The sequence below is a fragment of the Accipiter gentilis genome, chromosome 1, assembly GCF_929443795.1.
Source record: "Accipiter gentilis chromosome 1, bAccGen1.1, whole genome shotgun sequence".
NCBI classification, from domain to species: Eukaryota; Metazoa; Chordata; class Aves; order Accipitriformes; family Accipitridae; genus Astur; species Astur gentilis.
This window is the reverse complement of record NC_064880.1, coordinates 8,970,937-8,991,255: the sequence shown is the minus strand read 5'-3', so window position 1 is coordinate 8,991,255 and position 20,319 is coordinate 8,970,937. Positions and strand designations below refer to the sequence as shown.

Here is a 20,319-nt window from a genome sequence, read left to right as displayed (position 1 = left end):
TTGTAAATGTATCTACACACTACCTAGGTTTCACTAAACCCTAAACAAGAGTCAAGCACCTTCACATGTGTAAACCCTTCACTCTCACCAGGAAGAGAACAAGCTCCTCAGCTTGCAATGCTGAAGGCAAGACAATCTCCTAAGAGAGACGAGTTATCATGGAGATCATATTGGCATGTTAGCTACTTTCCTCCCAAGATATCCATCTGTCTTGCACGAGCTGATGGGCTACAAATATTCAGAAGATGGTGACAAAGTGCATTCACAGGAGATGCTCATTTGATACATTTCTAAACAAAACAATTTCTTTCCCAAGAAAAACCTCTTACCTCTTGCATCTCTTGTGCTCCAGATGATGCCTGTTCTTCCCCACTCATCTCAGTTTTGTTCTTCTGCACTTCAAGTAACTCTGTTTCTAAACTTGTGATCTTAACATAGACAAACCACAAATTAAAACCAAACCAGTACTCACAACTAGTACTAAATGCACAATTACTACTAAATTGCTCCTTGTGCTGCTATTACAGAATAAGCCCCATGTTTGGAAGCAAGGAGTAGGAGGGGATGTGGACAGCCGCCAGCGTGGGCTAGCTCCAGCTCACATCTTTCATCCTGCTGCTTCAAAGGGTGAACCAGCCATCCAAGGCCAAGTCAAAAAATGAAAGAACCCTACTCCACAAAAGGAGAGAAACAACCCAGACTTACGGTGAAAATTCAAGGCCTCCACAGCTTGTGAGCCTACTACATGCTGCTCTCCCAACACGGAGGACCCTACAAGACCCTGATTTGTATCACAGGCCATCCTCCTTTCCGATGCTGTTGCAGTACCCACTGCCCAGCAGCTGATCTCATCCAAGCAGATGTTGAACCTGGTCCACCAGGACATGCCCCGGTCCCTCCACCGCTCAAAGGAGGCTGTAACTCCCTCTTGCAAGGCTCTGAGGACTCTCAACTTAAGCCAGCAAAACACTGACCTCCATGCTTCTCCTGGCAGGCAAGAGTTTGTCTGGACAAGTGCTCACTCTGCATCTGCAGCATCCACTCCCCCCCACCCCAAGGCATGTACCCTTGTGGAGGATCTCGTGGGAATGATTATTAGTCCTGCAGTTTTAAAGGGCTTAAAGGAGCTAGGACCAGTCCAGCTTCTCCTCCCCATTACAGTTCCTGCAGACCCTTTTGCAAAATCCGAGTCTCAGCACTCACAGCCACTCTGCTCCACTGCCAGCCAGCGCAGCATTCAGCAGCCTTTCCTTTCAGCTCCTTACGCTTGGAAGAAAGTTTGTGTTGGTTTTCTTACTTCTAAACCACCAAGCTGACCTCCCCAACTGCCTGAGCTGGGCTTTCAATGAACAAGGCTGCAGAGTGAGCAGGGACACTGGAAGGAGATGAAGTCCAGCTGCAGATAAATTCCAGCTTAATCTGTACACAGCATACCCCATACCCATTCAAGCCCCACTCAATACAGATGAGTGTATGGTGAAGCATCTAAGATGCCTTATGCCTTTCTCACCCTCCTTCCTTTGCACTCATTCGCAGATCATTTTTCATTCCTTTCCAATGGGAAGCCAAAGCTGAAAATGTGCCAAGCCTCTGCCAATCCCAGTCCATTTAAAATTATTGCAAAGCAGCACGTCAAAGCCCAGGAGCTTTGCTTTCACTGCCAGGCTTCAGGCACAAGATGGCTCTCTTGAGGCTCCCAGCAAGGAATAATCTCTAACAGAGGAAAGCTGCTGTGATACTGCTTTCTAAGGCAGATGATGTTACCCGACCTAGGTGTTAAAAGCAAATAGGTGGGGTGAAACACCCAGGCCTCTTGCAGAAGAGCTAGAGAGCAATAAACCCCCTTCCTCTTGCATTCAACAGGACTTTGGAGTTCTGGAAGGGCTTTCAAAGGCAAAATACACCTCCTTCCCCACCCCCCCAGCCAACTTTTGGTCATGAAGTTGACACCCAAATATGCATTTCCATCATTTTGCTTATTTTTCCTCCAAGCCGCTAACTTTTAAGCATTTAAATTGCGCTCGTAAGTCTCATGCCAATGGCAGAACAATACTCACACTGTATCCTGGTGTCCTCGTTCCAAGTCAGTGGCCTAATCAGCCAGGATTTTTGTAGGCATGCCAAACCAGAAAAGACTTTCAAGTCTTTCTCACATGGGGCAGGCTGGCAAACACCCAGCAGTGCTGCTTTCTCCAGCACACCTGCCTTCATGCAGTCCTTCCCTCATTACCTCCAAGGCACCCAAAAACCTGTTGGAGATGAAGGGTGCAGCTCTGCAGCCCTTCATCTGAGCAGATGCTGGATCTAACCAAGGGTTAACACACCTCCTCTTCCATCCTGTAATCTGCCTGTCTCTCGTCCAACCATGTGCCTCATTTCTGCCCCTTTTTCAGCTACAGCAGCTGCCGAGCTCATGCCAGCCAAAATGCCTTGCATCTCCCTGGCTACTTGGCACTCCCTGCTGCGTTCACACTGCATCCCCCAAAGCGGCGTTCCCAGGGATCTGTTTAAGAACGCATTGAGCGAAAAAGGGATTTCTCCAACTTAAAGTGCATCTTCTTTGATTTGTGGAGGGTTGTGTTTATTCTACTTCAGTGAGAAAGTGGGAAACATTTTAGTGTGTGCTGAACAAACCCCGACTTAAACAAAAACACAGTCATGGTGGACACACCTTTTGCCATTCCCATCAGAGAGCCCACCCTTGGCTTCTCAGCTACACACTTAGAAACATGATGTCTGCTGGCATCCTTCATTAAGGTATTTGAACATGCCTTCAGTCTGTTTCACTGTATTTAGAGACTTTATCACAGCCAGAGGCTACTGACAAGTAATTCATCTTTTCTTCCTTTGAACAATTCATCTTGGAGATGTGTGGCTGCTTCAGCATTCACATGGGATATGCCTCCACACTTGTACTATTTCCTACATCATGTTTTAACACAACAGCAAGCGTATGGACATGGCCAAGCACCGCTTACTCCTGACTGAAAACCTCTGCATGCCTTTCCTTCTCACCTCAGAAACCCAAGGTCCTCTAGGGACACTACAGACTGGCCCTGCTGCGTGGCAGTCCAGGACCACGATCACTGCAGAGAGCATCTCAACCTCAGACAGAGGGGAGAGGGCAACTCAGCCCAAGGAAGGAAGAGCTTTTGGCCAAGCTGCAGGGCTTCAGCCAAAGGAAAAGACTTCCTCAGCCAGCCTTTTGGGGGAGAAGCCCACCTACACATCTAGCAAGACCAATTTCTGGCTTCCTTTGTTCTCCCTGGTTAGAAATTCTTCAGCTGCCCTGTCTGCAAGGGATCATGTGCCTTGGTAGTGAAGCTGCGCAAATGCTGCAAACGGTATGTTCCCTGGGGGTAAGCAGTGACAAACCAGTCTGTAAAGTGCAGGTGCTCCTCACAGAGTGATGTCCAGAGGAATGGAGAGTCCATCCAGTAAATTGAGGCTAAAGACCACTCTGACAAAGGCAGCATCAAGCTGAGAAGCTTCAGCAGTAACTTAATCTTTGCTTAAAACATGGATAGAGATGGCTCTCCAGGTGTTGCAAGAAGACATCTAATGTTGCCACAGTTCTGGTAAACCAGATAATCAACATGGTGCATCACATCTGCAATTTCCCAGAGGTTCCCTCACATGCAAATGAGCGGAAACAACAAAGACTTTCTATCAACCTCCTAAAGTCAAAGGATGATCTGAATGGTCTTGTCCTATTAACAGGAAAAGATTCAGACTGCCCTGGGTTGGGGGTGCCCAAAATCAAGCAGGACACAGGTTAGGAAGAGACTAGTAAGGTCATATCTTGATCAAGATTGAGCAGAGCTTCTCCAGCTTCTCGATCAGCTTATCACAACAGTTCTTCAGAAAGATGTGTCCAGCCATGCCTGCCCCATTCAACAGCAGATGCTGCAGCAAAAGACAGCAGGTGATGAGGGAAACTCACTGTCCCCCCAAATTCAGTATTTTCAGCAGGGATGTCCCCACACAGTGTAGATCCTGGCCCCCCACACCCAGAAGTGCCTTGGTGTTTGCCACACGGGCTGACAGGTCTCCAAGATGCTGTGCTTGGGGAAAAGCCAGAAGTGCAATCCTTTGTCACCAGCATGCTTAACTGGTGACCTTTCCTGGGACCAAGGAGCATCAGTGTTCCACATTGACCATTTTCATCCATTGGACAGGTCTGGAGAGGGGTTAGGGATTCAAGTCAAAGCGTGGACTTCTATCATGGGTGCCAAGTTAAGGGACAACTCACGGGCTTCAGGAAAACCTCTTGCCTCTCTTCTGAGCCTCAGGAGGACTTGGGGCTTCCTGGAACTTGCTCTTCAGCAGGAACCACAGGCAGAAGAAACAACCATCCAACATGGAAAAGAAGTTCCTGCAGGAGACCAACGCTGAAGTCCATCAGGAGCACTGATGCCATCTAAGACAGCCTCTCAGGGGAAATCAGAGCTTCTAAGCTACAAAAGCTTCAGAAGAAATAGCTCCAGAGAAAAAAGGAATTTGAATTTGAAACTAAAAGGCTTTGCTTCAGCTCAGCCAAGAAACTGAAGGGTGCACAGCCCATATATACATAAAGGCTGTATGGGAGGAGAGTGTTGCCTGATCTCACTCCTGTGGATGCAGGAGGTACGTTAGCTAGTAAACTGCCGGCCCAAGCACCAAGGAGCAGAGACAGGAGCTGGAAAAGACAATGCTGCTGTGACACTGGAGAAATCTGTACCTCCAAGCAAGCACCATTTACTCACTGCTGGAATTTTTTCCTTCTTTTCCCCTTTTTTCTGAAGCTGGCAGGTTTTGCTAGTTGTATTTCTTGTCAAACTAAACAAAGCAGCATGCAGCTTTAGGTCAAACATAATTTTATTTTACTAATCAATATGCAGAAAGAAAAGCAGCTAGAATTAAACAAAAACAAACCATATTTCTTCCATTCCTTACTTACTTTCCGGTGAAGTCCCTCCACCTCACTCTCAAACTGTTCCTTCTCCTGCTTGGTTTGGATCTGTGTCTCTCCCAGAATTGATTCCAGCTCTTCATTGCGCTCAACCAAATCCTCATGCTCCTGCTTCAGTTTTTGCAGCTTGTGAAGGAGCTGTGAATTCCTGCCCTCGATGTTTTCAATCACGTCTCGGCACCTACACACCAAAGACCAACATCACCAAGGCTAGAACTGCTATGTAAATACCCTGACATACATCCAAACTGCTTACCACCGATGAGGAAAAGCCATTGTGTTTTTCACTATGGAATATTTCTGTCCTGCTAATTTTGAGTCTCACATCCAGCATGACCTGTGCCTGCTCTTATTTAGGTGGTGATGCATGGGAATTAGTGGTGACAGGTTCTACACAAGAAATGATGAAGGTCTGGGGAGAAAGCTGGTCAGGCACGAGGATGCTAACAGCAGAGAGGCAATGGCAAATTCAACTGCTTGAGGTGGAGAAACAGGCTTGGGCATTTGAAGGGAAAGAGAGTCAGAGGGATGACATAGGATCAGACCCCCTTTCCTCCTTGAACCTACTAGAAGAGGCACAGTAGCTTCCTGAGCAGGCCACAAGAGAACGAAGCTTTGACTTCCCTTCAAAATCATAGTTTACATATTTAAGTTTGAAAGCCAAGTGTTTTAGTACAGCCCTGGACAGCAACCAAATCCAGAGAAATCTTGCCAGCAGCAAAACAGTTTTGAAAACAACACTGTTGTCTGCAGAGAGCCACAAAAGCCCAGCCCTATTCTTCTAGGAAAGCCATAAACTGGAGAAAGTGTCAGAAAACAGCCTGCATTCTTGATACCAAAGGCTACAGACCCACTCAGGACTGCATTACCTCCAAACTTTCTGATTTGGGAGCAGAGGAACAAAGTAGTACCAAAGAGTATTCTAAAGAATCCAATACTTAAATCCACCCTGCAAGACAGAATACCAGCAACCAGAATGCTAGAGAAGCCACTGTGAAAATACAACGTATGAAGGATTTCTACATTGCTCACCTTTTATGAAATGTTTCACTACCCTGATATCTGTCTTCTTGATCTGAGCCAGCTTTGCCTGAAACGCAGTCTCCTTCAATCCTCCCTTCATCCATTGTGCCTTGTGTCTCAAAAGAAAATGAAAAGTTAGCACATAATTAAGAGTGAAATCTTAGCACAATGTGATTCCAAAGCTACCGGAGTCTCTCATAAATAAACAGGACAACCAGAAAACATGAGCTACATCATCTACATCTATCTGCATTAGATGATCCACTAGCCATAGGAGCAAAACCCACCCAAGACCCATAATAATATGAAGGCACTAGTGGGTATTAGTTTACGCCAAGAGACATGCTCTACACGTTAGTGTATTTGTCAGGCCCAGCATAAATCCTACATCACACCTGCACAGGATGCACTCATGCATACATAGAAAGAAGAACACATGCATTTCTGCACTACAAGCCATGCATCTTCATTTATGGCATGGGGCTGAAATGCAGAGGAGAGCCTGTTTGCTCAATTTGCTTTCTAGAATGGCAAACAAAAAGCCCTTGAAAATACCTGCAGTGAGGACGCAGCGACTTCTTCAGTCTTGGCTGGCGCAGGCAATGGAAGTCCTTGCTTCTCACTCTTCTGATACTCACAGATCTCCTCTTTGAGCTGTTCAACCTTCAAAAGGAAAAACACTTGCTTTTATTTTTGGTGAACATTCATCCTGCTGTCTTAGAGAATTAAAATTCCCCTCAAATTTGCTGTAGATAAACTGCAGATTTATTAATATTAACCACTCAGCTTGAGGGATTGTTCGAGATCATGTGGCTACTCCAGCTGTGTGGCCTCAGACTATTTATAGAGGTAAATAGCAACAAAAGGGGAAATGTTGCACTGCATTAAAGGGTAAACGATTTTTCTTCATTTACTTCAGTTACTGATCATGCACATGTCGTACATCCCCTTTTACCAAACGGGATTGAAGGCAGAGGGCTAGACAGATCACAGCTACTACTTCTGAAGACAACTTTTAGTCTTTGCTGTTGTCAATAGGACCAATATAATATTATTATTAGCAGGCAACTGTTCACACCACACAGTCACTTACTCACTCGCACACTCACTCTTGGCTACTGGTTGGAGCAATAGCTGGGAGGCCAACCCCATCCATTTACTCGGAAGTGGAGGGTTGTACAGCAGTGGCATCTGGATGGGTGTTCATGAAGTCCTGCAGACAGTGCTCACCTTCATCAGATGAAGATATAATCCTGTACTCTTCAAGGGTATCCAGCAGCACACGTGGATGCCATCTGAGCCTCACATAGACGATGCTAGGGACCTTGCACAGGTTCAGTGGAGCATTAGTGTCCCAGGTTTATCTTTTTTTTTTTTTTTTTTTTTTTTTTTTCCTCAGATTTAACAGCACTGCTAGTCTCTGGAGCTATCAGCCCTTGCAAAGCTTTCACACACCACCTTCTCAGCATGCATTTTTACTTTCTTCAGTCTCTTCAGCTTCCATCCACACCCATAGGATCCTGCAGAGCCCGCTCACACAGACTCACTCACGCCACACAGACACTGACCGAATCCTGCACAGTTAAGGCTCAATACTCCAACTGGTGGAGCACATGGTAGGGACGAGGTCAGTCTCCCACAGACAACCAAACCAGAGTCAACTGGCCAGCCTGCTCCTCAGCTGGCTGTCTGTAACTCGCAGGCAGAAAAAAAGACTTCAGGATGCAGAATTTCTGTGGCTTGTAATAAAGTACATGTTCAGCTTCTACAAATTAAAAATCATGGTTTTCTAACTTCTATACCAACAGTTAAACCTCATTCCTAAGGAACAAAGGTAATATGCTTTTAGCTTAACAACACGGTTGGTTGGAAATGATCTCAATCTGGCTTTTTTTTTTTCTGTACAGAGAAAACAATACCTTATTTGTATCTGTGTATTTTTTTGTGTATATATAATTCTTTTTTATATATATTTAGAAAAAAAAAATATATATAGGTGTATGTATACATAGTGACTGAAAGAAGCAATGTCCTAAAGCAAAGAAAATGTTATTTGGAATTAAAAAACTGTAAACTGAGGAATGTGAACTAAATTACGTAATTTTTTTTGCAGACCCAGAAACAGACTGTCCTGTAAATAGAAGGTTTGAGATTACAGATATGCTTAGATGCTGTGCTAAGGAAGAACCAGCAACTTTTTTAAATGCAAGGAACAGAACTACATACTAAATTTTTTAAATCCTCAAATGTGAATTAATTATATTCAATAAAGTAAATCTTTGATATTATTGTAATGAGATGGGCCTGGTATTCTCAGAGATACTCATATTACTTTAAAAATACTCATTTTAATCCAAGAGCCCCACAAGACAGCTGCTGAGCTATCTGTGCTGGGATGGTGTAAGTAATTATAGGCTGCTGGCAACCAATTATTGGCTGCTGAAGGACTGATATAAAGAATTTGAGAGTTAAGAACAGAAACAGAATTTGTGCCAAATGACACATTCTAATGGGAAACAGACCATTATATTCACTCACTATTGGCAATCTCAGTAAGGAACTATCTTGTTGATAAAAATTATTGCATTCAGAGAATCCTAAATGTAGTACATCAAGTATTTAACTACTAGTAACGTAACACTAAGCATTTAACTAATAGTAACATAAGTAATTCACTTAAGAAAGCCCACACAAAATCAAAAGGATTAAGTCTATCTTCTACTGAGCAAATCAATGTAACCACATTTTAATGTAGCCAAGGAGGCTGAGAGGTATCAAAACATGAGCATAAATTTAAAATTGTTTTAAAAATAGCTAGTTTGGGGGTTTAGACTACACTTATTTGCTGTCTTTAATAACACTCCTCAAGAAAAGGTAGAAATGTTGCTTATTCTGTTTACCCACTTGATTTTTTGCAAACGTTGGCTAGTGACAGAAAGCATCAACCTGATCCAGTACACTGGGCACAGGAAAACATGTATTTCAGGGCCCTACGCTGCAATCCCTAAAGCACATGCTGAGTTTGAGCACGCGCAGTCCCCTCTGTGTTCAGTGGAGCATCAAACTCTTCCTGCACTGAAAGACGCTATGAGAGCTGAATTTTTTCAGGGCTGCAGTAACAGCAGATGCTTTAAAACACTCTTTGGATATTTATTCTGCCTGTTTCCCAAAGTTTATTACTCCACGAGCCATGAAAGATCAGAACCACAGCTCTGGAAAGACTTGCTGTAGAAAAGAGAGGGGAAAGAAAGAGGCAGGGCAGGTTAAGGAGTAGAACTGAATGTCAGGAGACAGCCCAGCAGTGTTGTCCATGCAGAGGCTCGTTGGTGCCATGGCCGACCAGGAGATCCAGCAGCAGGAGATGAGTACTCACCAGATCAAGGAATGCTTTTCTCTCCAAGTCGAGTGTTTGGACCCGTGCTCGCAGCGCCAGAATTTCCTTGTCCAGTTTGTTGCTGTGCTCCATGGCCTTCTGTAGCTCAGTCCTGTCTGTACAGAACAGAAAAAACAGGTCACCAGCACTGGTTTGGACCTTGACCTCCACCAAGCTCAGAGGGGACCTAACACATGAATAAGGTTTCTGAAATTGCATTGCCCTTATGCACAGGCATATGTGTGCAACAGCACAGAGGGGAGTTCCCCGTACATAGGGGAACACATTCTCTTACTCACATAGTAGAGGTTTGTGTTTCTGGAGATCCAGATTCAACAGCAGTGCTATGTTTATTACAGGAGCACAGCAGTCTCTCCATAGTTATTCCAGGGATTCAGTTTACCTCTAGATCATGGCAAATGCCTCACCTCAGATATGTAGGTATGGGTTTGACAGACAACTAGGGTAAGCTTTGAAAAACCCAAGCAGCCACATATCTTATTTTCATCCTAAAATTCATTATTTGCTATGAGCAGAAACACAATCAAAGTTAATGTATCAGTGTTGTGCTAGCATTAATATTTATGAAATGGCCTGTACAGTAAAAATTATGGTTGCATACCAACCTGCAAGTCTGAATCAATAAACATATGCAACCGTCACACCAATTAATGCAGACTACCTAGTATTTCAAGTGCAAGAAATAGGAAAAGATGTTTGTATTAAGAGCATATTGACGTAAACATGTCCAAATATACAGTGGTATCCTAAGAAAAACTAGTGAGATGACAGTTTTTCTTACAGAAAAGGTGAACAAAGATTTTTCCCTTTTCAGCTTAATGCTAGGCACAGGAAATTTCAGCTTAAATTTTACTTTTATTTAGGCAAAAATAAAAACATATCTTCTTTCTTGGTCCCAGTGTTGGGAGAGGGTGGGGAACCCAACCCTGTTTCAAACAAGGATTTTGACACTGGATTTTCAGTTTTGTAATTTAAAATAAAAGGCAAGGAACCCCTTCTACCAAACTGTTCATTTTGCTGAAAAGCCCATTTACAACTACAGAAAGCCTTGATAAAATTCTGGATCTTCTCCGCTTGTAAACAGTGTGACTTAGCACTCTCTCTCCATTCATTCACCCCTTCCTCCCGGCTCTAAGGTGCTTGCAGGGCTGACCATGAGGCTGATTCTACAAGGATAATAAAGAGACAGTTTTGCTGTGGCAGTTCATTTGTATGCTGCTGAACACTAAACTCTGCAACATTTTTAATGTACTTTGTTAAATACAGAGTTGAAGGAAAATTAAACAACAAAAAAAAAAAGCAGCAGCTAGCTAGACACACAATTTAAAATCTCTAATCACTGAAAACCCAATAACTGGGCTACAAACTGGCCAGGAGCAATCTTGTCTTTTCTCTTCAATACAGGCAAGCAGCTGCAAGTTATCACTGAACGAAAATACACTAAGTGGAGCGTTACTAAAGATCAGAGATTTCATTTTAGGTTTATATTAGAAAATCAATTTATTTATAGAGCAGTTGCCTCTGAAGCTCATCAGGAGGAGAAGGCATGTAGATATACACTATCGAGAAAGCCACTAAGATGTTATAACACTAATTTTGCACACTAATATTTGCGGCATAATAAACCACAAAGACATAACAAGCATTAAACCATTACTCACAGTTTGGAAAGCCTTATATTCATTTGATATTTAAGAAGATTATAAATACACAGGCTACAATCCACTGAGAAGAGTCGCACACTGCAGCCCGTCCATGATCTGGAGAAGCAGTACTGTTTGGAGGCTGCAATACAATGCTCGTTCCATCCCCAGGGACACACGTGTATCAATCAATACACAAAGCAGATGCCCACGGAGTGCTCATTTCCCTGCCTTTGATTAAAAGGCTGAAAACAATGATTTTGGAGGCTGACTAGAAGGTTTAGCTAGGTCTGAGTGTTGGGCATGAGCTGCGAGGTCAGCATCAGGACCTGCAATTCACACATAAAACCTACCCAGGTGGTACCAGTCTCCATAAGTAAGTCAGTCTCTGCAAAGGCACATGGGGCAGGAATGTTATCTCATCACATTTTGCTGTTCTCCACTGAAATTCTGCATCACAGATTTTGGGACTACGTAAGTAACCCAGAGAAAAAGCATCCAGAAATCAGTGTTTTGCTTGGGAAATGTCCTGTAGGAGGTAGCAGTGAAGCACCTGGCTTTAAGGGACACTCCAATAAGAGCTTTATCAAGTAGTTTGATTTCCCACCAGAAAACTGTTTATTTTTACAGTCAGTATTTAAAAATAAATGTAATATTTAAGGGCTGGTCAACAACAGTTATTTCAATAAGGAGGTTAAGAAAATATTAGCAGTGATAAGAATCTAACCAGTCACTTAAAGACTGCTGATAAGCTCCAGTTATGTGCACTTATTAACTCCTAACAAGGCAGCATCCCAAACATAGCATCTAAAGAACCTAGAGATGAGTGGTCCAGCTGTGCTACCACTGTGTACAATATACTTCAGCTACTCTGTTTCTGGACCAAGTCATGATTTCCTCTCGATCGCCTCCTAGGGCATGAATTTCTCCCTGCATATGAGCCAGGGAGAGGAAGTCAAGACCCTGCTGTTGTAATCACAGATCAGATAACCCCATGTCTCCGTTTTCCCCACTCAGAATTAATTGATTTGTGACTGTTAACGACTGCATTCTGATATCCTAGGTACAGGATCTCAGGCTAACATCTGACACTGATTTTTCCACATTACAAGCAGAGAGGATACAGGACAGCCTGCCTCCAACTCCCCTGGATGAGAAGTCCAAGGCTTACACTAACCAGGGGTGGTCTAAATGCAAGCCAGTAATTAGGAGTGGCACACAGCCACAAAAGAAGCGCTTACCAATTCTGCTCTGCTCCTTTCTTTGTGCATCCAGCTCATCTGTCAACCTCCGGATCTCCTCCTGGGCCATCAGCAGCTTCTGTGTGGCCTCATCCAGATCTCGTTCAACTCTTGCACGTGATGTTTGTTCCCTCTCCAGCTCCTCTCTGTAGGACTGAAACACAGGGGCTAATGCTCCAAAAGAAATGAGATAACCCTCCTGGCAATGCAACCACAAGGCAGGTGCCCCCTCTGCACTACTCCTGGCCCACCAGAACAGGGGCGGCAACACAAACAGAAAGCAGGTGAACTCGGGGAAGCCACTGCAGAGGCAAGAGACAGACACGCAGTGAATAACCCTCTTCACCATGGACACATGCCAAAAAGCAGGTGCAGACCAGCATGCTGTGGCTGTTTTCCTACACAAGACTCTGTTTTTCCCTCCTCAAGACAATGCCATTAATTGCAATGCATTTTCAAACACATAATATATGAGGTTTTCCAAGGAGAGGGCTCCACCACACCCCATGACAGTTTGGTCCAAGGACAATTCAATTCTGCACATTTGTGGTCCCATGGCTGTTGTGAGAGCTAGCCCCAAGCCAGCCTCATGCTGCTAACCTCCTCTTCCAGTCTGCACTTGATCCTAGAGTGCAGGAGAAAGACACTGCTCCCACTCACCTGTGATTCTGCAGAAAAGTAATTTCAGCTGATATAAAAAGAGCTATTTCTCACCCCCCTGACTTTGGTCTACTCATCTCCATACCATTAAAGGCAGGTGAGTACTTACAAGCTAGCCCTGACCCAAAGCTGGTGAGATGTTAACCCTGACTCTCAGGAGAAGCAATTAACTCATGCTTAGCACCAGGCTCATGTGGTTGCACAGCCTGAAGTTCAGAGCTCACTCGCATCCCATCAGCTAAAAACAATAAAAAAACCTCACAGCATGCTCAAGAACAGACCCACTACTTGAAATCTAAACTACATGCCATGTCATTAGCAAGAAACTGTGCATACATATTACCTTATTCATTGTCTCTCCAGTAAGCTGCACGGATTCATGCTGTTGTTGGAGTTCATCTTCTAGTGACTGATGAACATGACCAAACTCATCCTTGCACTGAAAGAGATTTTAATAAATCACCACCACCAGAAAGCATGCTGCCATGTATCCCTCAACACCAGTGTGTAGGATTTGCAGTTTCAACATATCTTGATTAGAAGGGGTTTTGCAATCATACCTTATATTTGAAGAGAACATTTCAACCAGACTTATCCCAAATCCTTGTGAAAATCCCTCAGTTGTCTCCGCTAGTACTGGGAACTCCATGGGTTCAGTATTTATTTTTTTAAAAACCTGTGATCTCCTTGGCATCTTACTTTTAGAGCCTGTAGGCTCAGCTTTGCCCAAAGAAATGTATTGGGGCTGAGCATGCTTGACTCACTTTATCAGAGCAACCCTGGGTTACTTCCCCATGTCCCTCTCTTTTGATCCACTTATCAAGATAATGCATTCCTGCTCCCCTGCAGTCTGCACACATAAAGCAGCATCAAGGATTTGCTAATGCTCAGGAGGTTGGTTGTCACTATTTTGCACCTTGGCTCTAAAGAGGTGCTTGTACACGCCATGCCTTCTACCAGAGCTCAGAAAGCACTTCCCCACGTATATATTAGAGATGACTACACAAAGATGCATGTTTGTACCCTGGCTTTTTGCATTAGCAAGGATGCATCAAAAAAATCAATTATGCTTGAGCAGTCTAGCTAAAAGCTGCATTCATTACTGTAACAGACAGGAACATATCTGGACCTCCAGTATAAGAGTGAAACAAGTACGTAACAGGTCATTTGCAAATAAGAAAGGCTACACGTTCCAGTAAACAGAGTAACAAGAGCAATTAACCTATTAACCTGTAACACTGCTGTGACTCTAATGATTCTGTAAAACAAGTGTGATGCTACCCCAAACAATGGAGTGCTTAATCAACAGTTTCTAGTTCACAAGCATGGACAGCAATGACATCATCTGGGGAGAATAAACAGTCCACTTTAGAGGAACTGTTTTCCTGAAAAATAGATCTCCAATGTATCTTTCACCTGGTTTTAAAAATACAGAAAACAAGGTGCCCAGTGTAAGAACTGCAGAGAAGTTGCATTTGATTAGAAATGAGGAGCATTAAGCTTATAATGTGTTTTGATCAAGCAAGAATACATTTTCCTTTAATAAGTCTCATTCCTCTAAACAGCTGCAGGAAAAGTGGGTCAAAGTCAGGTATTCATAGGCCTGTCTACCTACTAGGGGACTCTGGCACCACATACCAGGAGGAATTCAAGTAAACTCCACATTGTTCTTCACACATAGACAGCCTATATTATTTCCACGTACAAGACTTTGCCTTGGGGCTCTGTCCTTCACCCAGCCCAAGTGCTACAACACTCTCTCCACCCTTATCCAGCATTCAAGACCAGTTTTGTTACAGAAACATGTTCATTACAGGATCATTAGAAAGAACGGTCCTGAGAAGGGACTGCTAGGAGAAGTCAGCTGCATCCTCAGAAGGACGAGCTCCATGCAAGAAGGTTTGGATTCAACACCAGACTTGCAGGCATCTGCATCCTTCATTTGCCCTGGGCCTACTTCCCTTACTCAGCTGTGGCACTAAAGGAAGAGCAAATCCAGTCACACCCGGTAAATGCTCGGTAGCAGATACAGTTAACTGGCACTTAATTGGAAGGTTACAGCTCTGTCTCCCCTTTTTAACTACAGTGGGGTTTCTATTATGCTGGTCCCTAGGAAAAAATGGTGTGTTTGCAGCAAGCATTTGTACCAAGTGACAGGCATTCACGGGTAGATTATTCCCGATTTGCAGAGAGGCATTTTGTATCCAAGAGCAAGAGACAGTGCATTAGCGAAGTTTCTCTGCCTCACTGCAAACAGATTCTTTGATTCCAAGGTGGCTATTTACATCTGAAGGTGTTGTTGTACCATGGATGAATCCTGAATGACACCCAGCCCTACAATAGTTAGCAGACTAGGGCTCTCCAGCCAGAAAGGGATGCTCTTCAGGTCAGTAAAATCCCAAGTGGCACAGAAAAGGCAGATAAAAAGGCAATTGTTCCCTGCCTCTTAATACAAGAGCTGGAGAGCATCAAACAAAGCCAGGATATGGTAGGTTGAAACAAAGGAACTTCATGTGACAGTAGCTCAGCTGTGAAATTCCTCACTGTAAGATATTGAGGATATTAAGAAAACTGCATGGGTTTAACAAGCCACCAAATTAATGGAAGATAAAAATTAATCAAGGACTAGTAGACACGATGGAGCCTCTCAGACACTGCACGCCACTGGAGGCAAGGAGAGCATTTGTGATGAACTATCACAACATATTTGCCCTCCTATGACACTGTCTTCTGAGGTTTTGCATTTGCCTTCTGGTGAGATGACACAACACAGCCCAAACCAAGCTGAGCTTCGCAGCAGGTCTGCCAAGCCTCCCTCCTTCAGTGAGCTCGCCCAAAAAAGGCCAATAATCTTTTGAAGTCCAAACCAGTTTTATCAGAATGAAAAACTAGAAACTTAAAACTGTAGAAAGTTCAAGATAGTGACAGAAGATGAGACAGCAATGAATTGGTCTGTCTGCAAGTCTTCCACCTGCTTGTGCCCCAGCCAACTCCAACTTCGAGGTCACCAAACCCTGCCAGTCCTCTCTGTCCCCAGGAGGGCTTTCCTATGAATCCTGACTGGCTGCGCTTTGCAGGGGCTGCAGCTCCTGGCCCTCTTGCATCCCCCTTGCAGCCTGGATCCTTCTCCCCTAAGCTCACTCACTGGGTCCCCAGGTAGGAGCAACCCCTTTCCCTCCAGACAGGCAACCTGGCCTGGCGACTTCTGAAGCAGCAGGAGGAGACTGGGAGAAAGAAGAAAAACTTAACACTGTATCACAAATACTGCAGGGCTAAACAGGATCTGGACCTGGCTCAGTACAGCAATTTTTGTGCTCCTGTACATCTGACAGCCATTGCTGTCAGAATTAAGTTATGGATGAGGCCAGTAAGCACAGCAATATGGGAGAAACAGCTATGAGAACCAAGCAGTTCCAGGGGTCCAGTTGCCTGAAATGGCCATATTCAGGAGTAGATGGAAGTCCGGGGCCTTGGTGGGAGGGAGATCTCCCTAAGTGAAGTGATCGGTCACAAACTGTCTCTCCAACAGACAGTAGCTGCTGCTGCTCCTCCACCATTTGTCAGTGCCCTTCATCTCGACCTCAGAAAGCAAAAAATCAAGACATGGATGGTCCTCTCTAACCTGCCAATCATCAAGTCATGCTGTGAAATTTATTTACTGAACTCAGTTTGTAAGCAGAGGTTTGCTTAACTTCCATCCTCTACCTCAGCAGCTAGAAGACAAGGGAAGAGATTTTCTTAAATTAATGATTTTCAGGGGAACTCAGTCATCTGAAATTAAATACTGGATCATCAGGAAATCTGGATTAATAGAAAGTCATTATTGCTCACTGAAGATCCTCAGACCAACTATATCACACTCTTCAACGTTCTCTGTTAAAATTAATCCTGATCACTATCACTATGCAAGATGTGGGAGCAAATCAAGTGTAAAGACACAAATGTGAAAACTAATAAAGAAATTAACTTCAGCATTAAGAATCCACAGTGTCCTCATAGATAGGAGAAATATTTTTACTTTAAAAAGTATCTCAGAAACATCCTTTTCCCCAGAACGCTTTCAGTCAGCCTGAGAAGCTAAAGCAGGAGGTACCTGAAGCTGTGCCACACACAGCCTGTCTATGTAGCTGTGTGAATTCAACTTCTGGTCTGCAATCTCCAGTTTCTCCAGCAGCGTCGTTCTTTCCACCAGTAAATAAGCAATCTGTTCACTGGCATTACTGTGAGCTATTTCGGACAAGCCTTCCTGTTCCAGCATCTCCTCGACCTCCTTCAGCTGGGCTTCTGCAAGACAAGGCTTTCTGTGAGCAGAGGAACAAATGAAGCCCAATTCCTTCCAAATCTGCATCCTAGCTCCTCTAAACGCTCCCTACCACAACAGCCCTGGAGCTCACCAAGAGCTCATAAAACATGTAGTCTCTTCTCCTGCTTCTCACCTCCCTTTGTGCCTCCTATCCCCTGTTCTTATCTCAGCACCATTCCCACTGTCCCAATGTTTCTGATCTGTTCCAATGTTTCTCCTGACATCTATTACCCTGCCCGCCAAGCAAGTGATAGGACCTGCTACGTCTAGACTGAGTTCTCCTGCCTTGTTTTAAGTAGGGTAGTTATTACGACCATTTTCTTCTACCCAGCAGCTAAGCTTCACCAACCTGGTTATCCTCGACCCTTTTAACCCTTAATACAGCTTGGTGGAAACAAAACAACAGATTAAATAGGCATTAAGAGAAACCAAACAGATGGACATGCAGTCACATAAACATTTTCTTTAGAAGAAGTGACATAAAATACCGTATCACTCATATAAGCAGAGCATCACTATTTTCCTAAGGACTGTTTGGTAGGGAGGTAGATCTGAGTATCTCTTATTTTTCCCCATGCACAGCAGTGATGCGCAGCAGCACCTGGTGCATTGTGCACAGCCCATGGGGGAGATCAGGGTGCTGTATCCCATGTGATATGGTAGGAAAGCATGGTGGGGAACCGACGAGGGTCTGAAGTGGAGTTAGAGAAACAGCACCCCGTGGGCACAAAGGGACTCAAGAGTACTTCTTAAAACATGACCCTAGAAATCACTCCCTGAACAGGGTTCCTGACCCATTCCTCCAAACCAGCTATAAACACAGGCTAAGGACTGCTTCTGGTAACACAGACCTGTTATTTGAAGGTCTCTTGTAGGATTAAAGGAGCAAAAAAATAATTTTAGAATTAAACTTCCAATTTTTCACCATTTATCCCAAAATTATAGCTGGCAAGCCTCTGTACTGGCCTCCAAGGCAAAGAGATGACAACAACCTTTGCAAGAAAAGTTGGTTTATGGCTAGGCATCATTGTGTTTGTGCAAAAAACAGTTGTTAAAAAGAGCCCCTCATTTGCATGGTTGGAAATTTATCTGCCAGGAGAATATGAGGAACCTTTGGTCTCTCACATGGTCAGGGCAGCAACACGTGCACTGGATCCAGTAGCTTGTTAAGCTAAGGAAGGGTTTTTCAAAACCTCCCTATGTAATTCGTATTAAAAAGAAAACCAAAAAATGCTGCTCCCAATTTCAAGCCCAAACCAAATTATAAAGGTTTCCAAGTGCTGTAGGATAGGAACTGGGGCGACTTGTGGGTTTTGTATGGAGGAAAGAGGAATATTCATGCTCTTTCACTGCTTAGGGAGCTAAAGTTAGACACCTAAAGTTAAGCAGAGCAAAAATTCCTCGTACTGTTACACAGGATACATGCACAGCTCTGGACAAGTCTGTTCCTCATTTCCATACACTGGATTTAACAGAGGACCCAATGCAATCACATCCTAAGGCTCAAATCAATCGCATGTTTCCACTCTGCATTTTGCAGTCAGCTCTGTCCAGCCCTGTGGATGGAAAACAGCCTGCGGTTTCCCGTTCGCCTTCCCCTGTGATTATAAATTAAAGCTTGTTCAATGAAGAGGTCAAACATGGCTGACTTGCAGCTTTCCTGCATGAAGCTGAGCAAAACATTGCATTTTACAATTTAAAAGTAGCTGGCCACTTGCTCCATATGCATTATGAAGAGCCCACAGCTCATACTAAACCGAACTCCCCCTTGCCTCCAACCTACCTTGCAGTTTCCTCCCACAGTTTTGCCAAATGCCATCTAAAATAAGCCAAAAGCTGCTCTGCTTTATGGCCAGAAATGGGACAACCATCTCCATTTAGGACCAATGGTCTCAACTCACATGGCTGGCTTCTGCATTGACAGTTTCGCTTGCAAGTACTTCCCTTACACCCAACCTGCAAAACAATATTAAGCAGTATAGTTTGGGGTAACAGAACCTAGAAATTTTCAACAGGCTGAAGAGGAAAAAAGATTTGTGAGGATGAAGGGAGTCTGCCATACACAGCACAGATTACCTGCTTGTAAAAGCCCACTAATTTCTTACAAGTATCTCAAACACCTTCCCTACCACATCTAACATGTCCTACTTGAGAACAGCAAATGCCTCATACAAGCAACGTTATACCAGTGCACTGATGTGTTCCCACTAGCAAGTATCTCCTGCACCACCTCTGCAGTTGCTTCTTTGGAAGCGAGTTTTATATTTGCAAAGGTGTCTTACCCCAGGAAGTTTCTCAGAAATAAGCAGTTCATGAGTATCCTCACACCCACCACAGAAGCTGCATCCTCTCATCCATGCTGGGTACATTTAAGCAGTACGGCTGTTACAAGAAACAAGCTCAGGCCACAACTATTTATTCTTTTTGTTTCACTTTTTAAACAAATTGAGGCAAGCCCCCAACAGCGTTGTGTTTTACTGCCATTACATTTGTTTTTCAGAAAGGCTTTTGGTAATGCAGCACATGAGTTATCGATCTGCCCTCCAAAAACACTGAGGCGTATTTGACGAGAACCATTGGAAACGGATTGTTAACTGCCTCGAGGAAAGGAAAAATTTCACTCTGGGCAGAGGTACCAAATGAGGTGAAGCTCAGATCAATAGCTCAACATAAAACCAGAAGTGGCTGCTCTCTGCAGTAACCCTTTGAGCCTGTTCCAGCCAAGAAGTAAATGTGTAAGTAGAAACTTACTTTTTATCATCAGAAACAGGTTTTAGCAGATTGAATTGCTCACAGCAATCCTCAGACCAAGCAGAGCTTCTGATCTGTTTGGCTGCTTTTGGAAGAGGGAGCACGCTCAGCCCCGAGAGCCTACCCAAGTGATCTCCTGCATCTACCCGAGTCTTTACCCCTTCCCTTCCTGAGCTCTCAGCTCCCCAAAGCTAGGACTCCCAGCTGCCACTACAAGCAAGATCAGGACAGATCCTGTTCGTTCACAGGTCAGGCCCCTCCTTTGTACCACAGACTTGAACCATCCTCTGTCCTCAACTGCCCTTTCCCATCTGAACTCGTTACCATTTCAAGCCTCCCAAAAGCTCCCTACT

General features: G+C 44.1%; 1 protein-coding gene across 6 annotated transcripts in view; it reads right to left on the bottom strand.

Annotated features, from left to right (window-relative positions):
- CCDC30 (coiled-coil domain containing 30) overlaps window positions 1-20,319 on the bottom strand; it is a 38,873-nt gene that overhangs the window by 13,794 nt on the left and 4,760 nt on the right. For 5 of the 6 annotated variants that reach the window (XM_049798194.1, XM_049798201.1, XM_049798238.1 and 2 more), the window contains 8 exons: window positions 17,006-17,196; window positions 13,256-13,351; window positions 12,253-12,406; window positions 9,348-9,463; window positions 6,530-6,637; window positions 5,984-6,090; window positions 4,940-5,132; window positions 330-428 (listed from right to left, as the gene is read on the bottom strand). In XM_049798194.1, the coding sequence (XP_049654151.1) occupies window positions 330-428; window positions 4,940-5,132; window positions 5,984-6,090; window positions 6,530-6,637; window positions 9,348-9,463; window positions 12,253-12,406; window positions 13,256-13,351; window positions 17,006-17,196 (1,064 nt within the window). The remainder of the gene's footprint in view (window positions 1-329; window positions 429-4,939; window positions 5,133-5,983; window positions 6,091-6,529; window positions 6,638-9,347; window positions 9,464-12,252; window positions 12,407-13,255; window positions 13,352-17,005; window positions 17,197-20,319) is intronic. The other variant, XM_049798219.1, reaches the window with a different exon arrangement.